At 37.3% G+C, this 26,449-nt stretch overlaps 1 protein-coding gene across 1 annotated transcript; it reads right to left on the minus strand.

Annotated features, from left to right (window-relative positions):
* Window positions 1-388: 388 nt before the first annotated feature.
* capn12 (calpain 12) lies at window positions 389-25,449 on the minus strand. The gene is made up of 21 exons (XM_084408824.1): window positions 25,142-25,449; window positions 23,955-24,024; window positions 20,648-20,766; window positions 17,056-17,189; window positions 16,632-16,803; window positions 16,268-16,351; window positions 15,179-15,264; window positions 14,907-14,984; window positions 14,198-14,373; window positions 13,151-13,413; window positions 12,411-12,422; window positions 12,088-12,296; window positions 11,948-11,984; window positions 11,763-11,837; window positions 11,611-11,656; window positions 11,115-11,176; window positions 8,124-8,192; window positions 7,787-7,865; window positions 6,975-7,091; window positions 3,069-3,121; window positions 389-1,168 (listed from the first exon to the last, which is right to left on the minus strand). The coding sequence occupies exons 1-21, from the start codon at window positions 25,325-25,327 to the stop codon at window positions 1,142-1,144; spliced, it is 2,154 nt and encodes a 717-aa protein (XP_084264950.1). The 5' UTR covers window positions 25,328-25,449; the 3' UTR covers window positions 389-1,141.
* Window positions 25,450-26,449: the final 1,000 nt, after the last annotated feature.

Below are 26,449 nucleotides of genomic sequence, written 5' to 3' on the forward strand. Positions count from 1 at the left end.
ACAAGAGCGTACGAGTGTGTGTGTGTGTGTGTGAGCATACGCGCATGTGTGAGCAAGCGAGCGAGCGCAAGGTACGCGAGGAGGAGGAAGCAGATTGTGAGAATGAGACAGTTACTAGAGAGAGAGCTAGAGGGAGGGATGCAGGGAGAGCGTAGCGGAGGAGGGAGCGATGGCGTGATGACGCTGTGCGTGGCGTCAGAGCGATAAGAATAGAGCCGGTGCGTGCAGGGCTGCTGAGACATCGCTTTTAATACCCACAGCTACTATCTCGCTCTCTGAACAATGTGTGTGTGAGAGAGAGTGTGTGTGTGTGGAGGTGTAGCTATACGCACAGAAAAAATGTTAATATAGAAATGCCCTGTGATGAAAGATTATGACTTGGTGCTTTTATATTTGGAAGCAAAAAAACATTCTTGACTTTTAATGACATTAAGCAGAGATACATAATGTTCGTAAGAGGGAAAAAGTACAAGAGGAAGTACGAGTCATGCTGTACAAATGAAAAAAAAAAAAAAAGAAGCAATTAGGCTGCTTGTTACTAGGGATATATCAACATTTGCTGCTACTAAATCACAGGTTAAATTGGCAGCTCTATTAATAAAATGTATAAATGTGTTACAATGCTTTTTAGATATAGATTGATTTAGATATAGACATCATTTACCTTCATTACAAACCCGTATGCATTTCTTTCATCTGTGGAAGACAAAAGTAGATATTTAGCAGAATGTCCAGGCTGCTCTTTTCCTTGCAATGAAAGTGAATGGTGATCACAACTGTAGCAAAAATAGCAACTTGGACATTCTGCTTAAATTACGTCTTTTGGTCCACAGAAGAAAAAGTGTCATATGGGTTTGGAACGACATGAGGGTGAGTAAATGATGATAAAATGTTAAATTACAAGTAAAAAAATCTCTTAAATGTGAATGTATATGCAAGGGGGGTGAAATGTTGTGTATCCAGGCAGTGTTGACCAACTGATGGAGCAGTGAGTGGGTTGATGCAACTGCAGGGCAAAGGTCCACAGATCACAAATGAGATAGAAGGGGGGAGACGTAGGAGACGTAGACCCAGGTGGATGACGTCAGAGTAGTCTTGGCCTAGCAGAACTGTCCCGCTGAGGTGTCGGGTCTGGACAGGCTCACACAGCCAACAGCCTGAGCAGCCACTGCACAGAGATCAGAGAAACAATTCAGTAAATGTGCTGTGCACACTAATACATATATGCTTATATTGTACATACATGCTAGAGATACATATAGCCTTAGGGATAGTTCACCTAAACATGTCATTTCTGTTATGAAAACTCTCTGGGTGTTTGGCATGGTAATGGATATGACAATGTTGATATGTTTGGTCTTGGCGAATTAGATCAAGTACAGGACTTGCTACTGCTGTACAATATACTGTACATAAATTACCAGTAGCAAATTTATACAGGTGGAGCTGGGGAAGGTGGAGGGTTTCAGAAAGTGTGCTGCAACTGCTATATTTCTGTTATTTCTATGCAAATGCTGACCAAGTGTTTGAAGGTTGAGCAGCGAGTTCATTGGCTACTGATACAGCAGGAACCAATCAGCTGTGCCCTATAGAGAATGATGTAACTGCAAGAAGACTGAGTTAAGGAAATCTAGAGTTACATGACAGAACTTTGAATGTATCCCTATGGTGCTCTTTTTTGAAATTTTCACTTCATCAGATTGGTATGAAACTCGGTAAAGGTTTTGACACTTGCTATGCGAACACACACACACTGAAAAAAAAAAAGTCACACTTGTACTTCTCGTGGTCAAAAATTATGGCATTGAAAATGATTGGGAAATAATTTGGTCAAACACTATTGCATCATGTTACTCTTAACTCGATGTTTTTATTTTGAAAGAACATGTTTCAATCAAGTAACTCAGAAATTAATTTAATCTAGGATCTTACGTCTATGCCTGACCACAAAATATTTAAAAGTAATTTGAACTTACTCCATGGTTTCTCATTTCTTTTAAATAATTTTCTCTGAGAAATTATGTTTGTATAGCTATAGGGCTCGTTTTGTTATGATGTTTTCTTCATAACTAAAAGCTAATCAAATAAAAACATACATAAATCTATATCAAGTGTACATTAAGCCTTAAATACTCTTACTCATGGCAAATAACTTAATTCAATCACGTGGAACCACTGTCTATGACTGAATCATGTTCAACCAAAGAGCCATTTTTTTGAGTGTTGGAACACAACTTTGATTTGATTACCTCGCAGTTTTAGAGTAAAACATGTTTTGGAAAATACATATTTCATATAAACATTTAAAATAGTATTTTTGTGTGTCTTTAAAAAGAGACCAAACTTAAGTCTGTGCTCTAAAGCATTCAGGATTTATGAAGATTTAAATTGGAAGTTTCATTTTCAGGTCTATGCTCAAAAAGTGAATAAATGCATAACTACTGCGTAAATATAATTTAGTACCATAAAATCCCCACAAAACATACAAAATATTAATATCGAATTAAAATATTGCTCATTTAATCAAAAAAAAAACAAAAAAACTTTCATTCTTGAGCGCCACGTGAAAAGTAGTTTTTTTACTCACATGTTTATCTAAACCTGTATTACTTTCTTTCTTCTGTGGAACATAAAAATATTTTTTAAAATGTTAGTAACCAAAAAAAAAAAAAATTCTGGTCTTTCTCAAAATTTCTCAAAATGGTCTTTTATGTCCCACATAAGAAAGAAAAACAGAATGACATGAGGGAAAATAATGACAGAATTTTGGGTGAACTATCCCTTTAAACCATCTCTAGGATTGAAGAAATCAAAATAGGATTTATTTATTTTAGTATTAATATTAATATTACTAATATACATTTAAAAAAAAAATCTCAGCTTGCCTTGTTTACTGTACTTGTATTGACTATAAATATCTGTAAGACACATTTATATCAAATTGATCTTGACTATACCTGGACAAGTGTGTGTGATAGATATTATTATCTAGTGTTAATCATTTTAACATCAGTCAGAGGGGATTCGAAGATGGTTTTGACAAACAAGGCAGTTAAAGAAGCTCTTACAGCGTTGATGCCCTTGTCCTTCACCTCTGGGTTGGTCTCCGACTCGTAAAGATCTGAGAAGAAACAATCAGCAAGCTGAATCCTCCCAATTAACATGTTTACAGACAATGCGCACACACTCGCATCACCGATAATGACGTCACGGGCATCATCTCGACAGCTTTGAAGCCTGCCAATAAACATCATGATGAGATGCAGTGCTACATGATTATATTTACCTTCACACTGGATGCTGATAGCGATAACCATATGGAAATGGTCATACCGTAAATTCAACCTAAACAAAATGACTACATATAATCAGTGCCTACTTTAAAAGGTACAAATTTCTAACAAGTAGCTTAGGAAAAAGTGCCGTTTATGCGTAAAAAGCGGGTTTTGTATTCAACCCTTTATGAAAGTGACGTATCTGATTGAATTTTCATTTTGTTTGTGTATGTGTGTGTTTGAATGAGCAGCATTCCTGTGCTTAAAGGGCAGCGAAGGATACATAAGCAGATCCATCAGATGAAGGTCTCTCAGGCCCTGTTTACACCTGGATGCGTTTTGGTCGATCGGATCACAAGTGGACGATGATAAATACAGGAGTAAACGGGGTCTAAAACAACACTTCTTCTAGTGTTGATTGATGCTCAGCTGGTCTGGTTATCCTAAATTATTTGCTTTAAAGGGGTGATGAACTGAGAAATAACATTTTCCTTGAGCTTTTGACATATAAGAGATCATCATACTATAAGAATAGTAATCCCTATCCTGTAAGTTTCAGAACTGAAAACTTCCTTGTTAGTCCAATAAGAGCTTTTATTGACACCAGGCACAGCGAACGACAGCTTTTTCAAAGTGGGGATCTATGACGTCAAAGGGTATCAAACACCACCTCCGCAGAAGAAGATCAACGCCTACTTCATCACTGCCTGTTTAACCCCGCCCACTGATTTAGCCACGCCCACCGATTCGCGCATTAAATGAAACCCATTATAATATGCAAAACTGTTATCCAATCATAGCAGTGGGCGTTTACTTCCAAGTCTTCAATGCGGCACGCCCATAAAAACTGAGCGTTTCCGGAGCTAGGCTCAAAACCAGGGTAGAAAATAGCCTATTACTTATTCATTTTGATGTTTTTTTAATGTAAAAACCAAGCGAACATCATAAGTTATATAACAATATAATTGTTTTTTAAAAAGCCAGTTCATGACCCCTTTAAATTATTGTTTGTATATGCCACATGTCTGTGTGAGCTTGCTGCAAACTACTTTCCCTATGGGGATAAATAAACACTACCACCACTACTAGGTAGTCGAAAACGCATTCTACCGGATTGCTTTCGTAGTGTAAACGCTCATGTGGTCGAACAGCCGCAAAAGACGCCTACTCTCCGTCCACTGACCTAATGCCTAAAACTTTATGGGACTTTATGTCGGCTGGAGACTCAAGTTTGGTTTGAAGACGAAAAATGTACCAAGCACAATGTTCTCTCACCATTCCTGATTTCTAACACACACTCGCAGCGTTCGGCTGGTCTTGGAAACTAAAGCTGCTGCTCTCCGTGTGTCTTTGTCGTCTCCGCTCGTGTTCATATGTAAATTGCATGAGCTTATTTTTGTCCATTAGATTGAAAGATCTGAAAAAGCCTGTATATTTACCCGCCAACAGACCCTCGCCTCAAAGAAATCCGTCCACAAGTGATTGAAAGTGGACAAAAGAGATTGAAACTGCGGGAATGTGTCTCCCTCGTCTACCTGTGATCCAATCGACCAAAACGCATCTACCAGCTGTAAACAGGGCCTCAGTAAACAGATCACTGGATTCGGATATGTGCCTTGTTGCCTTCCTACCTCTGTATGCTGCCATAGATTCACACTGTCCACAAGAAACTTTGACCCCTTTATCTGAATGTCACCAAAGGACCAGGAAATTTGGTGAGTTTTGGTGAGTTTGTGTCCCCTGTAGCCTCAGTGTCCTATTCTTAGCTGACATGGTCTTCTGCCGCTGAACGTCCACTGCCACATTTGACATGCGGTGTGTGTTCAGAAAGGCTCTGCTGTAACGTCTGGTTATTTCAGTTACTGTCACCTTCCTGTCCGCCTGATCCAGTCTGGTCATTCCCCTCTGACCTCTCTGAATAAATAGGCATTTTTGTTCACAGCACTGGATGCTTTTTGTGTTTCGTTACACCATTCTCTGCAGATTCTAGAGACCGCCGTGAACAAAAGATCGGCAGGTTTTGAGAAACTAAAACCATTGCGTCACTTAGCACACAAAGTCACTTAGATTATATTCCTTTTTATATTCAGTTTTTTAGTTTGAACAACAACTGATTGTCATTCAAATGTGTGAATGCCTTTATCCACTGATTCGCTGCTGCATGATTGGCTGTTTGGAATATTTGCATTAACAAGCAGGTGTATCTCATAAAGTGTGTTCACATGTACTGTATTATAAATAGACACACCCTACTGTTCAAAAGTTTGGGGCTGGTACAAATTTTTTTTTATTGTTTTTGGGGTCTCTTATGCTCACCAAGGATGCAATTATTTGATCAAATGAGTACAGTAAAAACAGTAATATTGTATTACAATATTATTACTGTGATGCGAAGCTTAATTTTCAGCATCATTCAGAAATCATTCTAATATGCTGATTTGAAAACAATCGTGCTGCTTAAAGGTGCAGTGTGTAAGAATGACAACTAGTGGTCGAAATAGGTACTGCAGTCGAATTCAAAATATCGGAGATCGTGGTTTCTCAGGCCACCTGCTCCTCAGACTGGACGGCGCTCACACGGTTTGCCAGTTTGAGCACACGCATCAGGAACGAGCGCAGTGAAAAATGAAAACTGGCAAATTGGCAACGTGCAATATCACAGACCAAAACAATAAAACACATTCCAGCCTGGAAACGCACATTTCATGGTAAAATAACTGTGTTTTTCAGAGAAACAAGTATGTGAAGTTGGCATGTTTCCTCAATATATGCAAACATATTATGGTATTTTTATGCGTTAGTAGAGTGAAAAAGTTACATATACAGCACCTTTAATATTGTAATATTATCTTTAAAGAACAGCATTTATTTGAAATAGAAATCTTTTGAAAGATTCTAAATGTCTTTACTGTCACATTTGATCAGTTTATTGCGTCCTTGCTGAGTAAAAACATTAGTTTCTTTAAAAAAATCAAACTTATCCAAAACATTATTGTATGCTACCTTCAAATTACATCGAGTCACTTTCTGAATTTTAGCCATTTTAATTAAAAAAATCATACCAGTTCTGATCCTAAATAATTTAAAAGGCTATAAAATTTAGTCAGAATGCGTTTTGTTTACTGTTGATAAAGAATGGAAATAACGGTTGCCAGGAAACACTACTTGCATGACGAAAATACACTGTAAGAAAAAAATCTATAAAAAAATGGAAAATTTCCTTTAACCCTAAAAAAAAAAAAAAAAAGTAATGCGTAATTCAAAAATACGAGTAAAACACCAGTGAAAAATGTACATTAACACATATATACACTTCCCATCATTCTCTGTGAAAGCAAAAGAATGATATAAAACATATCAATGAAACACCTAATGTACATCCTTTACTTTTCATTATGATGTATTAGAAATCCTCTCATCTCTGTCAGGAAGTGTAAAAATGTACTTAATTGCTCAAAAAATTAAATGTTTTATCCATTTTTTATCCGAACCAAAATTGTTTTGGCGGGACTTGATTTTGTCCATTTCATAAAAAAATAAGAATTGTCAATTTTGATTTCATGCTGACTTTAAGTAGTAGACCCTTTCCAGGAGCACAAATAAGACACATTTTAAGTTCCCAGTAAATATGGGTGGTTATTTCTTTCTTTTTTGACTATAGATGACAGTGTAGTCCTCTCTGGTCATGGAAGGACTTACCGAAGAGCACCTGCAGTCTGGCAACACAAGACACAAAGCTACAGAAGGGCAGGTACTGTTCACCAGCGCCAAACCTCTCCCACAACATCTGCTCCACAACACCGTCACACTCCACACCTGAGGGCAAGAACGGACACAGAGAGAGGGGGAGGGAACGTGAGAGTGTAGAGAAAGTACATTTCTCTTTGTATAAACACAGGGTGTGGTCTTTGCGTATGCTACGTTCACACTGTCAGTTTTTGGGATTGATAACCACATTTACTCACAGGTGTCAGTCTCGAAACGTCCCGTTCACACTGCAACTTACAGTAGCGTCTCGAATACTGTCTGTACAAAGGTAATATCAAAGATGGCGACGTCCATAAAACTGAAAAGTCTTATCACTTTTGATACGACGAGAGTCTATGAGACTCGAGCCACGAGTTCACCCGTCAATCTTCCAGTGTTTATATCTGATGGAGATCGGAGCAATTGAGTCATGAGTAGAACAGAAATCTGAGAGAAGCAGCTGCGGTTGATCTAAAAGCCTTGTATCTTCTCCATCACACTCAGCAAAACCACACATGAAAACCCACAACACTCATTAGACACGTGTTTGTGCAGCAGAGCGGCTCTCTCGCACTGTAGGACGTCACAGAAAACTAGTCGTCCAGTCCGGTTCTGTTCACTAAGCGCAGGTGTTCTGAGAATGCCTGAAAATGTACGGGTGTGAGTTCGGTTATAGAGTGCGGTTGTCACTCCCATAAATAACTGAACCGTGTGTGAACGTAACCGCACCGACGACTGTGTTCTGCTGTTGTGTATGTGCTCACCTGCAGCATTCAGAGCCAAACTGAGTTCAAACGGACTCATAGTTCCTGACGAATCCTCATCAAACTGAAAAAAGATAGACTGTGGAAGAAGAAGAAAAATGTCAGCAAGTAATTTCCCCATGTTTTCTCGGCACTTGAAATTTAGCTTCAGTATGACAGCTCTAAAGCAAGAGTTCGTCAACAGGACAAACAACAACAACAACATTTCAAGGTCTTTTTGTCTGTGCAAGACGAGCTCCATGTAACCAAACACAACCTGATAATTGTCACAGCTCAGTGTTCTCTAACACTGTGCCAAAGCTGAGAGTGACCTTTTCACGCACGAGAACTGAGATACCTGCAGATTGCGTAGGGAGGTGAGCAGCTTCTCTGCTTGAGCTCTGTTCAGACGGCCTCTGCCTCCGGTCTACACACCGCCGTTAAGAATATATACAAATAATGGGAGGAAAACTAAAAAGTTCATTATACACTACCGTTCAAAAGTTTGGGGTCAGTAAGATTTTTTTATGTTTTTAAAAGAAGTATCTTTTGCTCACCAAGGCAGCATTTATTTGATAAAAAACAATATAAAAAAAACTGTAATATTGTGAAATATTATGACAATTTAAAATGACTGTTTTCTATTTGAATATATTTTAAACTGTAATGTACTCCTGTGATCAAAGCTGAATTTTCAGCATCATTACTCCAGTTATCAGTGTCACATGATCCTTCAGACATCACTCTAATATGATGATTTAATGCTCAAGAAACATTTATTATTATTATCAATGTTAAAAACTTTTCAAAATTCTTTGATGAATAGAAAGTTCAAAAGAACAGCATTTATTTAAAATAGAATATTTTCTAACATTATAAATGTCTTTACTGTAACTTTTGATCAGTTTAACTCATCCTTGATGAATAAAAGTATTGATTTATATGATTTATTATTTCTTAAAATTACAATTCTTACTGACCCCAAACTTTTGAACGGTAGTGTTTAATGTTACAAAAGCTTTAGATTTCTGATAAATGCTGTTCTTTTGAACTTTCTATTCATCATAGCATCATGAAATAAAAATGTAAATAACTGTTTTCAACATTGATAATAATCAGAAATGTTTCTTGAGCATCAAATCATCATATTAGAATGATTTCTGAAGGATCATGTGACACTAAAGACTGGAGTAATGATGCTGAAAATTCAGCTTTGATCACAGGACTAAATTACACTTTACTGTATATTCACATAGAAAACAGCTGTTTCAAATTGGAATAATATTTCACAATATTACTGTTTTTGTTTGTATTTTTAATCAAATAAGTGCAGCCTTGGTGAGCAAAAGATACTTCTTTTAAAAACATTAAAATCTTACTGACCCCAAACTTTTGAACGATAGTGTATATATATATATATATATATATATATACGTGAGCACAGGTGAGACCTGAACAGCACATGTTACTATCTGTGTTTAACATCTTACTAAACTCATTTAAGTCTTGCCAATTTAAACATTCAAGCACAAGAAGACAAGAAAGTGCACAAATATTGAGCTCTCTTTTAAGTCTTGCGCTTTAACTTCACACAAACATTATGTCAACATGCCGGTCTTGGCAAGTATCCTAGCAAACATAGTAGGTTATGTCTTAAGTGAATGTAAACAGTCGATAAGCAACGCATGTGTATCTAATATTTAATAATGAGTCATCTTTATTTAATTTACACAGTGAAGATTATATACAATGTTGTTTTACATTTGATTACTTTATTCAATTTCTGTACCTGAAAAGCACTATTTATTGTATCTAATTTGTGCTGTTGCTTGTAGTTTGATTATTTATTATTTTCTTTATTTTTATTTGACAGTAGTCCTTTTTACCCTGAACATAGTCGAACTGTACCAAAACCGTGACCCTAAAACCGTGATAAAAACCAAACCGTGAGTAATTTAACCCCTATATATACAGTACCAGTCAAAAGTTTGGAAACGTTACTATTTTTAATGTTTTTGAAAGAAGTCTCTTATGCTCATCAAGCCTGCAGTTAAAAAAAAAAAAAATATGAAATATTATTACAATTTAAAATAATGGTTCTCTTTTTTAATATACTTTAAAATGTAATTTATTTTTGTGATGCAAAGCTGAATTTTCATCAGCAAGTACTCCAGTCTTTGGTGTCTTATGATCCTTCAGAAATCATTCTAATATGCTGATTTATGATCAATGTTGGAAACAGTTGTGCTGCTTAATATTTTTCTTATAACCTGAGATACTTTTTTCAGGATTATTTGATGAATAAAAAGTTAAAAAGAACTGTATTTATTTAGAATAGAAATCTTTTGTAACAATATACACTACCGTTCAAAAGTTTGGGAACAATAACTATTTCTTTTTTAAGAAATTAGTACTTTAATTCAACAAGGATGCGTTAAATTGATAAAAGGTGATGGTAACGATTTATATTGTTAGAAATGTTTTTATTTTGAATAAATGCTGTTTTTATGAATAAATGCTGTTAACGTTTTTTACTCATCAATGAATCCTGAAAAAAGTATTCCAAAAAAATATATTAAACAGCACAACTGTTTCCATCATTGATAATAACTGAGTATCAAATCATCATATTAGAATGATTTCTGAAGGATCATAAGACACCAAAGACTGGAGTACTTGCTGATGAAAATTCAGCTTTGCATCACAAAAATAAATTACATTTTAAAATATATTAAAAAAGAGAACCATTATTTTAAATTGTAATAATATTTCATAATATTACTGGTTTTTTTTTTTTTTGTTTTTTTTTTTTAACTGCAGGCTTGATGAGCATAAGAGACTTCTTTCAAAAACATTAAAAATAGTAATGTTTCCAAACTTTTGACTGGTACTGTATATATAAACACACACACAGAACAAAAGTTCAGGTTCAGGGTCATTTAATAAAAATGTATTTGTAAATGTAATGTAAATTTTTTTTCTGTTTGAATATATTTTAAATGCAACTTATTCCTGCCTTCAGTGTCACATGATCCTTCAGAAATAATTCTAATATGCTGTTTTGCTGCTCTAGAAATATTTCTTATTAACAGTGTTGAAAAAGCTGTGCCACAAAGATTTTTGTGGAAACAATAAAACAATTTTAAACTAAAACTAAATTCAGAAAGAACAGCATTTATTTGAAATAGAAATCTTTTGTAACATTATAAATGTCCTTCATATCACTTTTGATTAGTTTAATGCATCCTTGCTGAATTTAATTAAAAAAAATCTGATTGACCATAACCTTTTAAACAGTAATGTATATTAAACATAATAAAAACATTGCATCAAGATGAAAGAAGGATACATCTTCTCCAAAGATGAGCTGTCTGCAGGTCTCCAGAGGAAGTTCATAGTCTTTTTCCAGCACTAAAACATAATTAAAACACATAAACAGGAATATGATTGTATAAAGCACTTGTTTTTAAGAGGTCTTTCTGACACTTCTTGTGAACCAGAGAGCAAACATATGTGTTTACTAATATCATCACAGGAATACTGTTTTTGCAGATGTATTTTCGTCACAACTGATTTATTCTCTGTCTGATAATGTGGGGTTTATCACATGTAACTGTAACTGATATGAATGTTAGCGTCATTTGAGTGTTCAACATATTTTTATACAGTACTAATCATTTTTACAGTCTAAAAAGGTGCTTTTTTTCTTATAGTGGGTGAATATATAGTGCAGCTGGAGTTTATTCTAGGTGGCACTAAAAGACACTTCCACCTTGTGGCCATTAATGGTACAGCAACCATGTTTGCTTGACTGACAGCTTGTGCTAAAATGTGCAAATCCTGACCTGAATTCATCAGATTCATAAATTGCACAGCATTCACTCTGTCATCCTGGAAAGTGAAAACCAACAAGACAACAGTTGATTTTTACTAATAAACACTTGAATCCCACAAATATTCACACTAGATTGTGACTGGATGGGATTGAGATGCTTACAGATCCAGCCTTTTCATCAAACCACTTCTGCACCCGAAACTGGTCCTCAGGTAAGGCTGGCTTTGACATGACCATCTATGGACAGACAAATACACACAAAATGCAGACAGTCACACACATAATAATATCATATTTATGCTCAGACGGTTGTTCTTCTTTCTCTTTTCAGTCAGTACATGTCTTACCACAGAGTAGTTGTTGGTGCAGGGGAAATCCTGGAATCTGTAAAGCAGATTTGAAACTTTCATATGGTTAACCATTGGACAGACATAATCACAACAGAGAGCTGACAGAAACATAAGCTGTTTGTTGTTGTTGTTCGTACCCCTGTATGTTGCCGGTTTTGGTGTAAATGCGGAGGAAGAACTCCCCCTGCTGGTTGGGCCTGAAAGTGGAGGCTAGGATGGCGTAACTTCCAGGCTCCAGGTGAACCTTCCTCCACACGCTCCTGATGCTCCGGTACTTTCCAGAGCGAGCAACCGCACGGTTGTTGGAGAAGAACTGCTGGTCCAGAGATCCTGGCTTCTCCTGCAGCTAAACGTAGAAAAGATGTGAAAGAGCGTGCATGTGTTTATATCTCAATAGCGTCGTGTATTAAGAAATGTTTTAGATGAGTGTTTTGTATTCATTATTCACTCAGCCGCTCACCTCAGAGGGGACCTGATAGAGAGAATGAAGAGGTAAGACGAGGGGGAAATACAAAAGGGCCAGCTGAATTTGCAACTAGAGCAGAGGCCTTTAACTCTTTCCCCGCCAGCGCTCAAAAACAAAAAAGTTTTCAGCCATTTTTTTTTATCATTTTGGCCCCCAGAATATTTAGCTGTATGAATATGTGAACAAACAATATATCTAAAGAAAGAACAGAGCCTCTGCTTTTGAAAAAACTGCTTTTATCAACACTTAAATGTAGGTAAGTTTAATAAAAAAGCAACATTTTGAACAAAATGCTGAGAAAATCTACGGATTCAGCACTCAAAGCTTCACAGACCCATACCTCGCACTGGGTCGACATTTCATTTCAGTAACATTAAGCGGTTTTAATTTATATGCTGTTTAATGTTTGACGATCGCATAAATGTGCATTAGCAATGCTTCTATTGCTTGTTTCTGCTTCTTCTTCTCCTGTGTTTTTGATCCAGAAACTGTATTTTTTTTAGTAGATGTGTAACAGCGCCCCCTAGCGTATAACAGTGAAAACATGGATTGCTGGAAATTTCTGTCAATGGCAGGGAAAGAGTTAAAATGGGGGTGCTCTCAAACTAATTTAAAAACATGAACCAAAAATAAATATTTTGTTAGCTTCAACCAAAAGCTAACTCTTTTGTAACAGGCTTCCCTACTCCATCTCTAACGGTTAAAGACCCTCAACGTTATAATTCTCTCTACACCTTGTAGATGTGAAATGCGATGTAGAGGAAGTTGATTTTATCTTTCTGTCTGCGGTATTTCTGGAGAAGCTCCACCAGAATCGTGCACTTCTTCTTCTTCTTCTCTCCCTGTTTCCCAGGCTTGCTCACAGGAGCCACTAATCTGACGTCTTCATCCTCTTCTCCGTCCCCTTCCTCCCCTTCCTCATCCTCTCCGTAGTCATTGTCATCCACATCTTTCTCAGACAGAATCATCTGGAACTGAGGGTTTTTCCAGAAAGATCCTGCAGGGATGAAAGGTAAAGGAGGAATACAGGGAGAAGCAGGTTAAGGGAAGCAGAGGAAGAAATTACAGTAAAAAGAGCAATTTATTAATGCTGAAAAATAACCAAACATTTACTTTATTATTGTCTGAGTGTTGTATTACTTGTATTATATTATATTATATTATATTATTTTAAAATATTATAGAGCTTGGCATAACTAGAAAACCTTGAATGTATGCTCATTATAAAAATGCCTATGGATTTTAGCAAGATTTTATTAATTTACATTACTTTTCCAGGTCTAGAAATAACACTATTTCCATAAAATTAGACTGTGCACTCTTAAGGCAAGCTTCAATGGGCTTCTATATAGAACCCTAGTGTTCTAGACTCAATTTTAAAGAACCCTTAATGCCAAAAAGGTTCTATATAATGACAAATCTCTTAAATGATTGCATTATACTTTTATGTTTAATAAGTTATTTCAATTATTTTCTAGTGATAAAGTATGTTTACAAGCCGTTTATTTTATAACATGTAATAAAATAAAAAAATGGATAAAAAAAATAATTAGAATTAAATCCATGCTGGGAAGGTTGTATATATGAATCTATATAGAACCCTTTCTTCCAAGAGTGTGGGAAGACTGTGGAAAAAACAAGAAATATCTTGATTTAAATTAGTTGATTGTTTTGTCTAAATCATTTTAAGTCATCTTGAGACCCCCTTGGAAGTTCGCTGAGGCCCCCTAGTGGGATGAGAGCCGCTGATATGGACTTATTCGTAATAAACATGCACTTACTGGGGTATTTTCGGCTGCCCCCTGCAGAGCACATTGGGACCCAGGTGCCTTGATGTGAGCTCAGTGTCCAGGACGGGGTGGCCGTGTCATCACTCGCCTCCCCCGACATGGAGTCCGGATTCACACTGCACATTTCCACTGTATTAAACAGACGGCAGAAGTCCTCTACTCCAATCCTGAAAAACACAAGTGCTTATGAAGTCCAGACACAGGCAGATTTGAACTAGATGGCCTGTTAAGAAATGCGATGACTGTAGTGGCAATTATTATTATTAGTAGTCTTAGTAGTGTTATATACTGTCATTCTTGGCATTTAATTGATTTAGGTTTGGCAATGCTCCACAATAATATGAGATAGAGAGAGAGATGTGTGTGTGTGTGTGTGTGTGTGTGTGTGTGTGTAATACAATCAATAGCACTGTCTACACCTGAAGCAGATAGAGAGAGTGATGTGTGTGTGTGTGTGTGTGCGTTTATGTGTGTGCATGTGTGTGTGTGTGTGTGTGTGTGTGTGTGTGTGTGTGTGTGATACAATATCAGTTAATGATCAGCCTGTTTCTATTTTTGACGTTCTGCAGAGCTACTAAAGCCACTTTATCTTCCCCATTTGTCTGAAATACAATGTTTTTATTTTACAAATATATGTTTGTGTGCACGTCCCAAGATGACATTCTACGGAGAACAGTGGGAAAGTGTCTTGTACACCTACCAGAATTCTCCATCTTCAGCTTTGGCCAACTCAAGTCTGGCCTTCTGAGCGTTGTCTATAAAGTCCCAGTCTTTACACCTGCACACACACACACACACACACACACACACACACACACACACACACACACACACACACACACACACACACACACACACACACACACACACACACACACACACACACACACACACACACACACAAGTGCCCCGTCTTTAGCAGCTCTGAGATGCAGTGCTGGTAACAACATGATCTGCTTTAGTCTTTCTCACTTGTCACTCCAGGGTCCACAGTACTCAACAAACCCCCAGGGGTTACGCAGCCTCAGCAGGAAGACCTCTTCAGACGCCTTCTGGACCTACACACACACACACACACACACACACACACACACATACATTGGGTTTCCATGTTATATGGGGACTTTCCATAGTCATGATGATTTTTTATACTGTACAAACCGAATATTCTCTCCCTTAACCCTAGCCATACCCCTAAACACAACCCTCACAGAAAACATTCTGCATTTTTACATTTTCAAAAAACATTATTCTGTATGATTAAGAATAAGCTGTTTTTCTCATTGGGGACCAAAACATTTCGCCACAAGGTCAAAGATTTCTGGTAATGCAATCTTTCTGGGAACATTGCGTTGTCATGTTTTATGGTGACTTTCCATAGACATAATGATTTTTATACTAAATTTCCTGCATTTTTACATTTTCAAAAAACATCTCTCCACAATTTATAAGCTGTTTTCCTCATGGGGACCAAACAATTTCCCCACAAGGTCAAGGACTTTGGAAATTGCCATCTCTACACTCACACACACACACATACACACGCACGCACGCATGAACGCACGCACGCACTCACACGCACGCACTCACACACACACACACACACACACTCACGCACGCACGCACTCACACACGCACTCACTCACTCACTCACACACACACACACACACACACACACACGCACGCACGCACGCACACACACACATACCCACGCACACGCACGCACGCACGCACTCACACACACACACACACACAAAACAGAGCATGTGAAAAACTATTTGGTATTTATTAGGCTCTTAATCTACTAGTAACAAACAGAGATATTTACCAAAAGCTATAAAAAAAAAACACAAATTGTATAAAATCATTCAAAAACTGTGATGAAACATCCAGATCATATTTCACCCCAAATTCAAAAGAAACAAATTCTAAAGAAAATAGTCACAATTAAAATAATTTAATATTATTTTCATTTAATAACAGAACTTAAATATTTTTCTTTGTGAAATTCCTACAATGTTCATGTTCGTGAAATCGTGTGTATTTGCCTTATTCCCATACCTTATCTGTATCAGTGATGGCATAAGCATGTCCTTTAATGAGACCCTCTGACGTCACAATGCCAATGTCCTTCACACTGGTAGCCTGCACACAAAACATACAGTATGTGTGTACAGTATTGTACAGACCCTGCTGAAAAATCCAGCATAAAATTGCATGTTGGTCCAGGCTGGTTAGATCTGCATAAATCCTATAGTGTAGTACAGTGTAATAGTATAGTAAACTGATAGCTCCTGCTTCACATGCTGGTCCTATAGCATGCAAAACATACCTTATGCTAGTGACTGGATTTTTCAGCAGGGAAATCATGGATAGGATTAGGATTATGGTCATATACTGTGCCGATGTGAATATGTGTCTGTACATGTATGAAGCAGCTGATCAGACTGCTCCTGGCCAGGGCAGCAGTGATGGCTCTCCAAAGCATGCGTGGGGGTCGAGAAGACACCGGGAGGGAGTAGGCAATACCCCCCGTGAAATCCTCCATTCCCTCCGAGATAATCCCCCCTTTCAGACTGCCATAAGAACCAATCAGCCTTTAAGAACAGACAGACGGAGAGAGAGACACACACACACACATTAATAATTGGCTTCTACTGGTTGGATTGATTCCACATTAATTACTCTACATCCATCGACTGCATTTGATGATTTTTCATAACTGGATGTTTTTGTCTAAAAATATCAGTCCTTAAATAACGCAAAGGAACAATGGCCTTCACGTGAGCAGTGTCACTAATGAATAGTCACGGGCCCACACAGTCGAGGACACATATGCTGGAACTGACTTGGCATAAGCTTTCTCCACCAGGGCGCTCCAGAACTCGTTGGTGGTGCGAGAGTAGCTGAAAAGCAGACGGCCCTCTCTCACAGGCAGCCTGTCATCCACTACCACCTCCACCCACTCACCATACTGCCAGAACTACACCACACACAGAGACAGAGAGAGAGAGAGAGAGAGAGAGAGAGAGAGAGAGAGAGAGAGAGAGAGAACAGGGTGACATTTGCTGATGCACCTGAAAAAGTGCAGGGTTCCTGCAGGTTTCAGTTAGTCAAATTTAAGACCTTTTTAAGACATTTTAAGACAATAAAGATTGAAATTTAAGACCTAAAAAATATTCCAATCAAAGAATTCATTTTATTTCAATGAATTCAGTAATTGAAAAAGCATTAACTTAATTTACAGATAAAGCAATCACATTAGTAACCTTCCACACCCAACAACGCGTGTCAGAGAAAAGAACAGAATCAGATATAATTTTTTTTTATATAAAATTGTACTTTGCATATTATAGGCCTACTGTAAAAAACTATAATTAACTATAATAATTAGTTGATTTTAGTTGATCATAGTTGATCATAACTAGAGATGAAATGGCATGAACATTTCATTTAATTATTATAGTGCCCAAAATTACCACTGTTATCACAGAATCCTGTTCAAAAAGTACTAATACTACACAATGAAATCAATTCACCAAGTTTTATGTCGAAAAACAGCAAATAACAAATAAAATTTGCATCAATACACACTAACATAAACATTAAAATTATACGATTAAAAATGATAGCCAGATTTTAAAAGTGTCTTGCAACATGTTATATACTAACATGTACAAGTTCAAATAAAGTTGACAAAAAAGGTTTTTATAAAAAGATAAACCTCACATATTTCAGACTTTAATTTATCTTTTTTTGACTCATTCTTTTTATAAAAAAATGATTTACTGACATTTACAATACAGTTTAGCTTATCTTTTATTATTAATACTTTATGTGATGTTAGAACATGTCAGCCTGCAGGTAGCACTGCACTGCACTGTGTGTGTGTGTGTGTGTGTGTGTGTGTGTGTGTGTGTGTCCATATGTCTGTGTCCATGTCCTTGGGCTATACAGTAACAAGCCTAGACATTTCAGGAATCGTCCACCAATCTCCAATCGCTAACTCCTTGTTTTCCCATTTCTCTCCTGTCACTCTCGTTCTTTCCTCACCTCTCTAACCCTCCTGGATCAGGTCAAGTCATGTTGCACATACCTGTTTAGCCTCCGAAAGTAATACTACGGCAGGTGGAATGTAAGTATATAATGAGAATGGCATAACAATTACATAACGCTGAGCAACCTTCCATAAGAGCTCTTCAGTGCTAATATGTTTTGATTGTTTAATTAACTGTGCTGTTATCTCACAAGTTTAACCTCAGCTCATAACCACGCACACGACAGCACACAAGCCACGAGAGCTGCAGCGGCTTGTTTTATTGCGAGGCTTCAAGGTGAACTCTCTGAAACAAATAACATTGCAGTAATAATTACAGACAACTCGCAATAGTTTATCCATCACTTTGTGCTTCAGAACAGAAAACCCTGAGGAGTCGGTGAGAAAAATGTTCTCAATCACATATACCGTGTCTCACTGTATAACATAAACCTGTTATTGAAAGATGCACATGAAAAAGTGAATGTTTTGTATGGGTTTTGTTATATTTTTGCATTTTTTTACATGGTGTTTGACGTGAAATTTGTCGTATCAATTGTGATAGAATTATGCATTAGTAAACGTTTTGTTTTTTCTAATTTACTATATAATTATGCGCCTATTATTTTCCTCTGTCTTTTTCTAGAGAACAGCTTAAAGGAGCTATATATGAACATGTGTGAACAGCTTGTAACGAAACTTTAAAAACGAGACCTTCCCAGCTTGTCTATGAAAGCCTGTTGACTGATTTTTATGTGAAGGATTCGGATAGTTTTTGCCGGGAAAATCAAAAGCATGTGTTGTTTATGCGCTCCCGAGAGCCTCTCTTCCGTTCAGTGACATGATATGAATTCTTAATGTTCAGGATAATGCTGAAAGATCCATTCTGTGCTGTAATGCACTGTAAAGAGATTCATTCAAACTATAGTCACACATAGCCAGATCTATATAGTCTATAATCTATACTTTATAATCAAACTGTGATAACTGTGTAATTTTAATGAGCTCATCTGTCGGCATGATGATAGTGAATTGCAGAGCTACTATCGTGTTGTCTTGAGCCTCACAGTGGGCCTCTTTTTTCAGGCTACCAATATAAGTTTAAGTTTATCTCTCTCTGGTGGTTCCTGCCCAGTAACAAGGTGGACAGGATTCCTGAGGGGTGGACAAATTAAGGACTATTCTGGCTGTTTGTTACCCTGGTAATCCAGAGTTCTCGCGAGAGCACAAGTTGAATTTGCTCAGCGAGTTTACTCTGGTGTCGAGTAATGATGCTCATTAAATATGCCCTTGTATCCGAGTTGCACCAATCACATCGGGTTATCTGATATAGGCGGGCCAGAGGCGAGATGACGACAGCGCTGCGACGTCGAAGTCATTAGTAAACATTGCAAGATGGCTATGGATGAACACCAGTTGTTTGAAACGGCTTTGGCCGCTACAATGAACGAGTTAGACTTGGCTTTTTATCTAAAAGAGGAACAGAAGACGCCGCCTGAATCGTTCCTTTGCAAGAAGGACGTTTTTGCTGTTTTGCCGACCGGATACGGCAAGAGTCTAATCTCCCAGTTAGCTCCGCTGGTAGCTAAGCGTATGGGGTTTATTGTTGTGATTGGTCGTAGTGTTATCCAATTGCATGCAGTGAGATTTTCAAATGCATGCTTGGTGCCGCCCCTCGAGCTGGCCGATTTTCATTAGTCGACGACAGACCATTAATCTTTTAGATTTAGGTCTGGATTTCTAGGCTAGCTGTTTGTTCTCAATAATGGTGAGTTTTAACATTAAAACATGAAAAGTTGGCAACTTTATGCTCATTGTAATCCAAACTTTGGATTTTATTGACCAATCAGATCATTAGTAGACTAAGCAAATAGGTTTAAGGCTGATTTTAAAGGGGCCTGCGACAAATATACAAACAGAAACACAATGTTCTTTCTCTGTGAATGAAAAACAGACAACTGAATTATGATAATTTGTGCCAATGCGGTGCATGTTTAAAGGGGGAGGGACATGCAGATGTACATGTCATCGGGACAAAGGGAAGATGACAGGAGCTGTTTCTGGAATGAACCTCAGCTGTTAGTGATGGTAAGGTCAAAGAAGACTGATTTTAATTACCATTCCCGAGGACGTACGTACATTTAAACGAGGATATAAATTCTAGCCTGATTCGACCCTCTCTCAAAATGGACATTATAAAAAATGGCCCGCTTTATGTAAAATTCATGGGTTCTTTCATGCTATCAATCACTCATTACAGTCACTGATCTAGTTTTATATACGATTAAATAGTAACTGTGGAAGAAAAGCATGACGTATTTAACCATTTCAAAAGAATAATCTCATACATTTGTGAGCATCTCATTACTGTCATTTTTTTATTGCCGGTTTCTCGCGCTCCTTACCCTGAAACGGAAGATGCCAGCGTAGGATTCACTCAGGCTTTGTCCACAGGGAACCACTTTGACAAACAGAGTCGGGTGCATGGTGAGACAGGACAGGGCCGCCAGCAGCCAGCAGTTACCTGAAGCAGGACACCAAGACAGCACTGTTACACAATCCTCTCAACATTTATGACCACAGCCTCAAACACAAAGTGGAAGGTCAAGCTTTGAAGAAGCAGGAGACACATGCTGTGTGTCACACGCACTGAGACATTCCTCCGTAACAGGTAACAGATGTTCGTTTGCTCCGTGTGGGGGAAACAACACTTCACAAAAAAACAATACTTAACACACCAACTCCCATAGGAATAACCCCAAACAGAGCTACGTCCAATTAATCTTCCGACCGCAAGAAAACGGCCTGGATATGTTGATGTGGAAAGTCACTTGAAAACAAATAATTAAAATTTCTGCTTGAAGTGCCAAGAATAAGGCATTATTTGAGTAGATTTCCATTCAAATTAGATTATTTACATGCGTTTGTTATTCTAGTTATGCGTTGCGATGTTCATATATTATTTAGAGAGGCCATCCAAATCCTGAGTGGCAAACGCACACTTCATGATTTAAGCTCAGATCCGACTGCTTTGATACAACATGCCCACAGTTGGGCACAAGAACACGCAGAAATGTTGAGTTTCGCAATAAATGATAGCCAGATGTTGCTGTGACACTGATAATTATTGATAAGTATCTCTTAAATGGTACTATATCCTGGGGGATACCAAAAGAGAAGCAGATCTTTACTGGTATATTATGTGTGAACAGGACCTTTGTAAAAACATGAAATGCAGGGCAAAAAAAAAAAAAAAAAAACATTTCGAAAAAATTGTCTACATCCAAAACCGACTACATTCCTACTATATAGCATGTGAAAAACCGTACACCAAAAGAGTACTATGTCCGAATACATAGTATTCGAAAAATAGTAGGCGAAGACTCCTCGGATGGCCTACTACTTCCTCCGAGCATTCGATGGACACTTTACTATCCCATGAGGCCACAGGAGGGGATTTATGAATGGAAGTGAAGTGACGCAACTGATGCTGGTAGGTCACATGACGGTAACAACATGGTGGATGTACACTGTAAACCCGAATATGTTGGCAAAACTCAAAAAATTTAAGGCAATCAGATTTTTATTTTGTACTTATACATTTTAATTGTTCTTAACTTGAAATGTTTGAGTACGCTAATTCATACATTTAACTTAAAACTTTCATGTAATCTCAATGTGATCACTTTTATTAGCATAAACTTACAGTAGCTAGCTTTAACAAGCTAGTTTGCCAACATTGCTAATGTGTTAACATGTTAACAATAGTATGTTATACAGTAGCACTTGCTGTATGAGTGCAGCAATAAAAAGGTGTTATTTGCTCACAAATCAAGCTGCATGCACCACTTGTCACCATGATGGTAACTATCCTATAACCAATATTAACAGAAATTCTTCTAAATTAGCATAACAAAACATTAATCACTACTAAATCTTAACATTACTTAACATTGATCTTGCACAGAAAAACACATTTTATTACACTTAATTTTAGCATTTACTCTCCCTTTTGAGTGCCATCGGCAAAGCATGCTGGGAAATAGACATCCCAGCCGTTTCAGTTAAACTTAAGTTCGTCTAAATTAAAAGAAATAATTTCATAAAACTCAAAACAATGAAACAGTTCAGTTTACCTAAAATATATCAGTTCTGTGAACTTGAAAGAAAAAGAAAGCACTAAATACTCATAAAAGTTAATCTGACTGAACTAATTAGTTTAATTTAAGTTTGTCCTACTCAAACCAATTAATTATTTTGAGCGTTGGGGTTTACAGTGTAGTACATCTGAATTTCATTCATTCTACCCATATTCATACTATACATAACACGCTTTTTTAACAATCGCCACTGAGACCACGATTTCGGACGCAGCAAATGTCTTTAAAAAAGAGGACATTTTTAAAAGTTGAACTTATAACTTGAGCGTCACATTTGTAGGATGGCGTCTCATGCGTGATTGCAAAGGACACGAGCGCAACTCATTTCTGAGAAAAATGCTGAAAATTTAACATTAAATTATGCATGATTACGTGCAACTAACCCTAAACCAAACCCTCATCCTAACCCTAACCCTACAGTAAGTACTGGTAGTTAATTATGTAGTACTTAAGTGTATAATTACACTGTAACATGGACACCTTAAAATAAAGGGTAACACTTTATTGTACAGTGTCCTTGTTACACACGTTACATGTACTTACTATAGTAATAACAGTAAACTATGCATAATTACATGCAACTAACCCTAAAACCAAACCCTAACCCTATAGTAAATACATGTAGTTAGTTAATATTACTCAGTACTTCAATGTATAATTACACAAGTACACATTAAAATAAAGCGTAACAAAATAAAGTGTAGCTGAAAAATTCTATGATTTTGTTGTTACATTCATCAAAATGCATGTTAAATGAAACACTGAATTAATTCAGCAAAAACTATTACGCATATTATTAATAACAAGACATCTTATTTACTTATTCATGTAAATTATGATTTCACTGTATACTTTGTTGAGTTTAAAAGGCACACTGTTGATAAAGAGGTACTTGACCCTTTCTGGTGGATCTTTGGGGGTACATAAGACAAAAAAAAGGTTGGGAAACACTGAATAAAGCTGAGTATGTAAATGTTGAACATTGTACGTCAACAAAAACACTTTCCATCAGCACCAAATCGACGCCATATGTGCAGAGGAAGAGAGAGGCAAAACAATAAAACAATCCCCGCTGTGCACAATAATTGTTATTCTTTAGGTGGGTGGAAACGGGGGACGGGTGAGGGAGGGGGGGGGTACAGATGATGCCAACCCAACCTCTCGCTCCCTCCTTCTTCCCTCTGCTTTCATCCCTCCCTGTCTCTAGTACATTTGTGGTGTTTTTGATGTGCGTTGCCTGCGGCGGCTCGTGTTGCGTCTCTCAGCAGGGACTCAGAGATCCGCGCAGTGTCTCGCGGCTACAAGGGCTAGAATAGGGACAGTACATTAAGCATGATGAGGAAGATCTGGGTGGAAGGAGATGGGGGAGGGCATCTGCATGATAAGGAGAAGAAGAGTGGGAGCGTCGCCAAAGACGGATATTTCTCTGATAGCCCTCAAGCCTTGAGGGTGCTTTCGGGTGATTTGGTTTCTGAGAGGTGCAGTAAGGCGTTATCCCATTATCCTGGCATGAAGTATGAACAAGCGTGCGCTAACACGAGCATGCACTCACCCAGCTGGCCCTGGCAGATATCGGTGGTGCCCATGGTGCCCTCAACAAAGACAGCATTACTGGTGATTTCCTGAAGAGGGGGAGAGGAGATGGGTGTGAGCCAAAAACAATTTGCAAGTACATGCGATGGGTTGATCAGAACATCTGAAAGCATATGCATGCGTAGGAGAACTTTTCAGGTTCAGGGTCTGGCTGACTGTCTTAAAGGGATAGTTCACACTAAAATAAAAATTCTGTCATCATTTAATCACCCTCATGTCATTCCAGACCTGTATGACTTTCTTTCTTCTGCTGAACCAAAAAGAAGATATTCTGAAGAATGTTTGTAACTAAACTGTTTCGTTTCCCATTGACTTCCATTGTATGGGAACTGAAATGCTTTGGTTATCAACATTCTTCTAAATATCTTCTTTTGTGTTCCACGCAGGTTTGGAATAACATGAGGGTGATTAAATGGTCCCCCCAAATCTTTTTATTGCACTCTTGAGTATTTTTTAAAGGAATTTAAAAAACATACTATAAATGCCCCACGTTTTGGCCTTTTTGCTTTAATATATATATATATATATATATATATATATATATATATATATATATATATATATATATATAAGCTTTTTTTTTCATCCATTTCACTTTTCTGTTGATTCTACTGAATGTGTTATTATATATTCTTTGAGCATAAATACATTCAAAAAGGTGGTTGAAAATAACGCAGGTTGTATTTGTGATTTTACCTTAAATATTTAAGGCAGAGTAACAGAGGAACTGAATTTCCCCCTGAGGTGCAACATCACCTTTAATGTCCCCATAAAGTTCTGTGGGCTTTACTAGCTTGTTATTAATGACAATTCCTCCTTTTTTCTGCATCACACTCTGATCCGTCTTTAAATTAAATAGTAATTTATTGTAAAATATGGTCAATAATTACTCTTATACACTGTAAAAAAGTTATGACAAAATATGTTTTTACATTGCTTAATGTAATTTAATTTGAAATGACTTAAACATCCAAGTTGATTGTACTCCATTTAAGGCAGCAACTTTTTCTTACAGTGGATGCTGTTACCAATTAAATCAATCTGCTGCAAATTAAAGGCATAGAAACAATCTGAACCTATAACATTCTTTCTGATAAATAAAGCCCATCTGATGATTTAAAAAAAAGACTATTCATGATAAGTTACCTTTGGGCGCAGCCACTTCACTGCTTTTTTAGGATCAGGATCCGCAGGAATCCCGAGGGAGCTTTGGTTCGCTGCAAACACCGTGTCTGAGAAGAGAAGGGCAGATTTCAGACACTTCTGCAGCAGGGAGTCATAGTCTTGATCCTTGAACTTCACCGGATTATCAATGGAGCCTAACTCAGACATCTCTTCAGAATCAGATCGCGTCAGTCCTGTCACTCACAGCCTGTGCTCAACTTTCTGAATCTGGGCTTTAGCTCAGAAAAGTTTGGAGCTGCACATCCCACCCAATCCCCATCCCAATCCCCATCCCAATCCCCACCCTCCCGAGTTTACTGGCCTGGGAGGCGTAGAAACTTGAGACGTAGAATAGCCTATATGATAATGTCAGACTATCTTGTCTTCCTGGGCTGCTAATCGATCTAAATCAGTCGTGCTAATGTTTACATAATTCAATTGTCTGTTGTTAGCAAATGAAATACGTTTCGATATCAACATAGTAAGCCATTGAGGGATATTTTCAGACACAAAAATTAAAAGATAGGTGTCGACGAATATATATTCTTTCATTTATACAACGGGGAGTTTTATTCACACAAACCAACAAATTAACATCTGTTATATGTGTGACTGTGAAATAACACATTCACCACTAGATGGCACTGCGATGTCACTACCTCAGTTATTCCTATAGTATCCAGAATAAACACGTTAAACCCAAATTCTTCCCAGCTATGTTTTAATAGCCTAATTACCTAACGACCTCCGTACCTTTTCTATTTAAAAAAGCACAACTGCAGAGTCATACATTATTGCATAAGATTAAATTAGAAAGGAAGTGTTAAAGGAAGTGTTTATTTTTAAAGGAAGTGATAATAATAAATGTGTATCTATTTATTTTTACCCTTTTGTTTCATTTGATGTTAAAATTGTTTTACAGTCGACAATTTTTGTGTCTATCATGACGTTTAATGATAGGCCTACTTCCCTATAACGAGTTTTGACCAGACAGTGGCATGTCTGAAACCGAAGGCAAATGCCTGTCATTCAAGCGAGCCTTAGAGATAACTAAGAAAATATTTGATGATTACAATGCTTATTTATAGATAGAAATGAAGTCATAAATTAAATAAAATGAAAGCCTATTCATTTCATGTAGCTGCTCGGTCAGATGCCATTTATTCATTCCACCAACAGTCAAACCACACAGGATTGTGGGACATCATATTTTAGAAACTGATCTCAGTCACACAACAACACAAGTACTTGCGCCCAAAAACAAAACAAAAATTCATCTCACAATTCTGA

This window comes from Rutilus rutilus (assembly GCF_951802725.1).
Source record: "Rutilus rutilus genome assembly, chromosome: 5".
In the NCBI taxonomy this organism is placed as follows: domain Eukaryota; kingdom Metazoa; phylum Chordata; class Actinopteri; order Cypriniformes; family Leuciscidae; genus Rutilus; species Rutilus rutilus.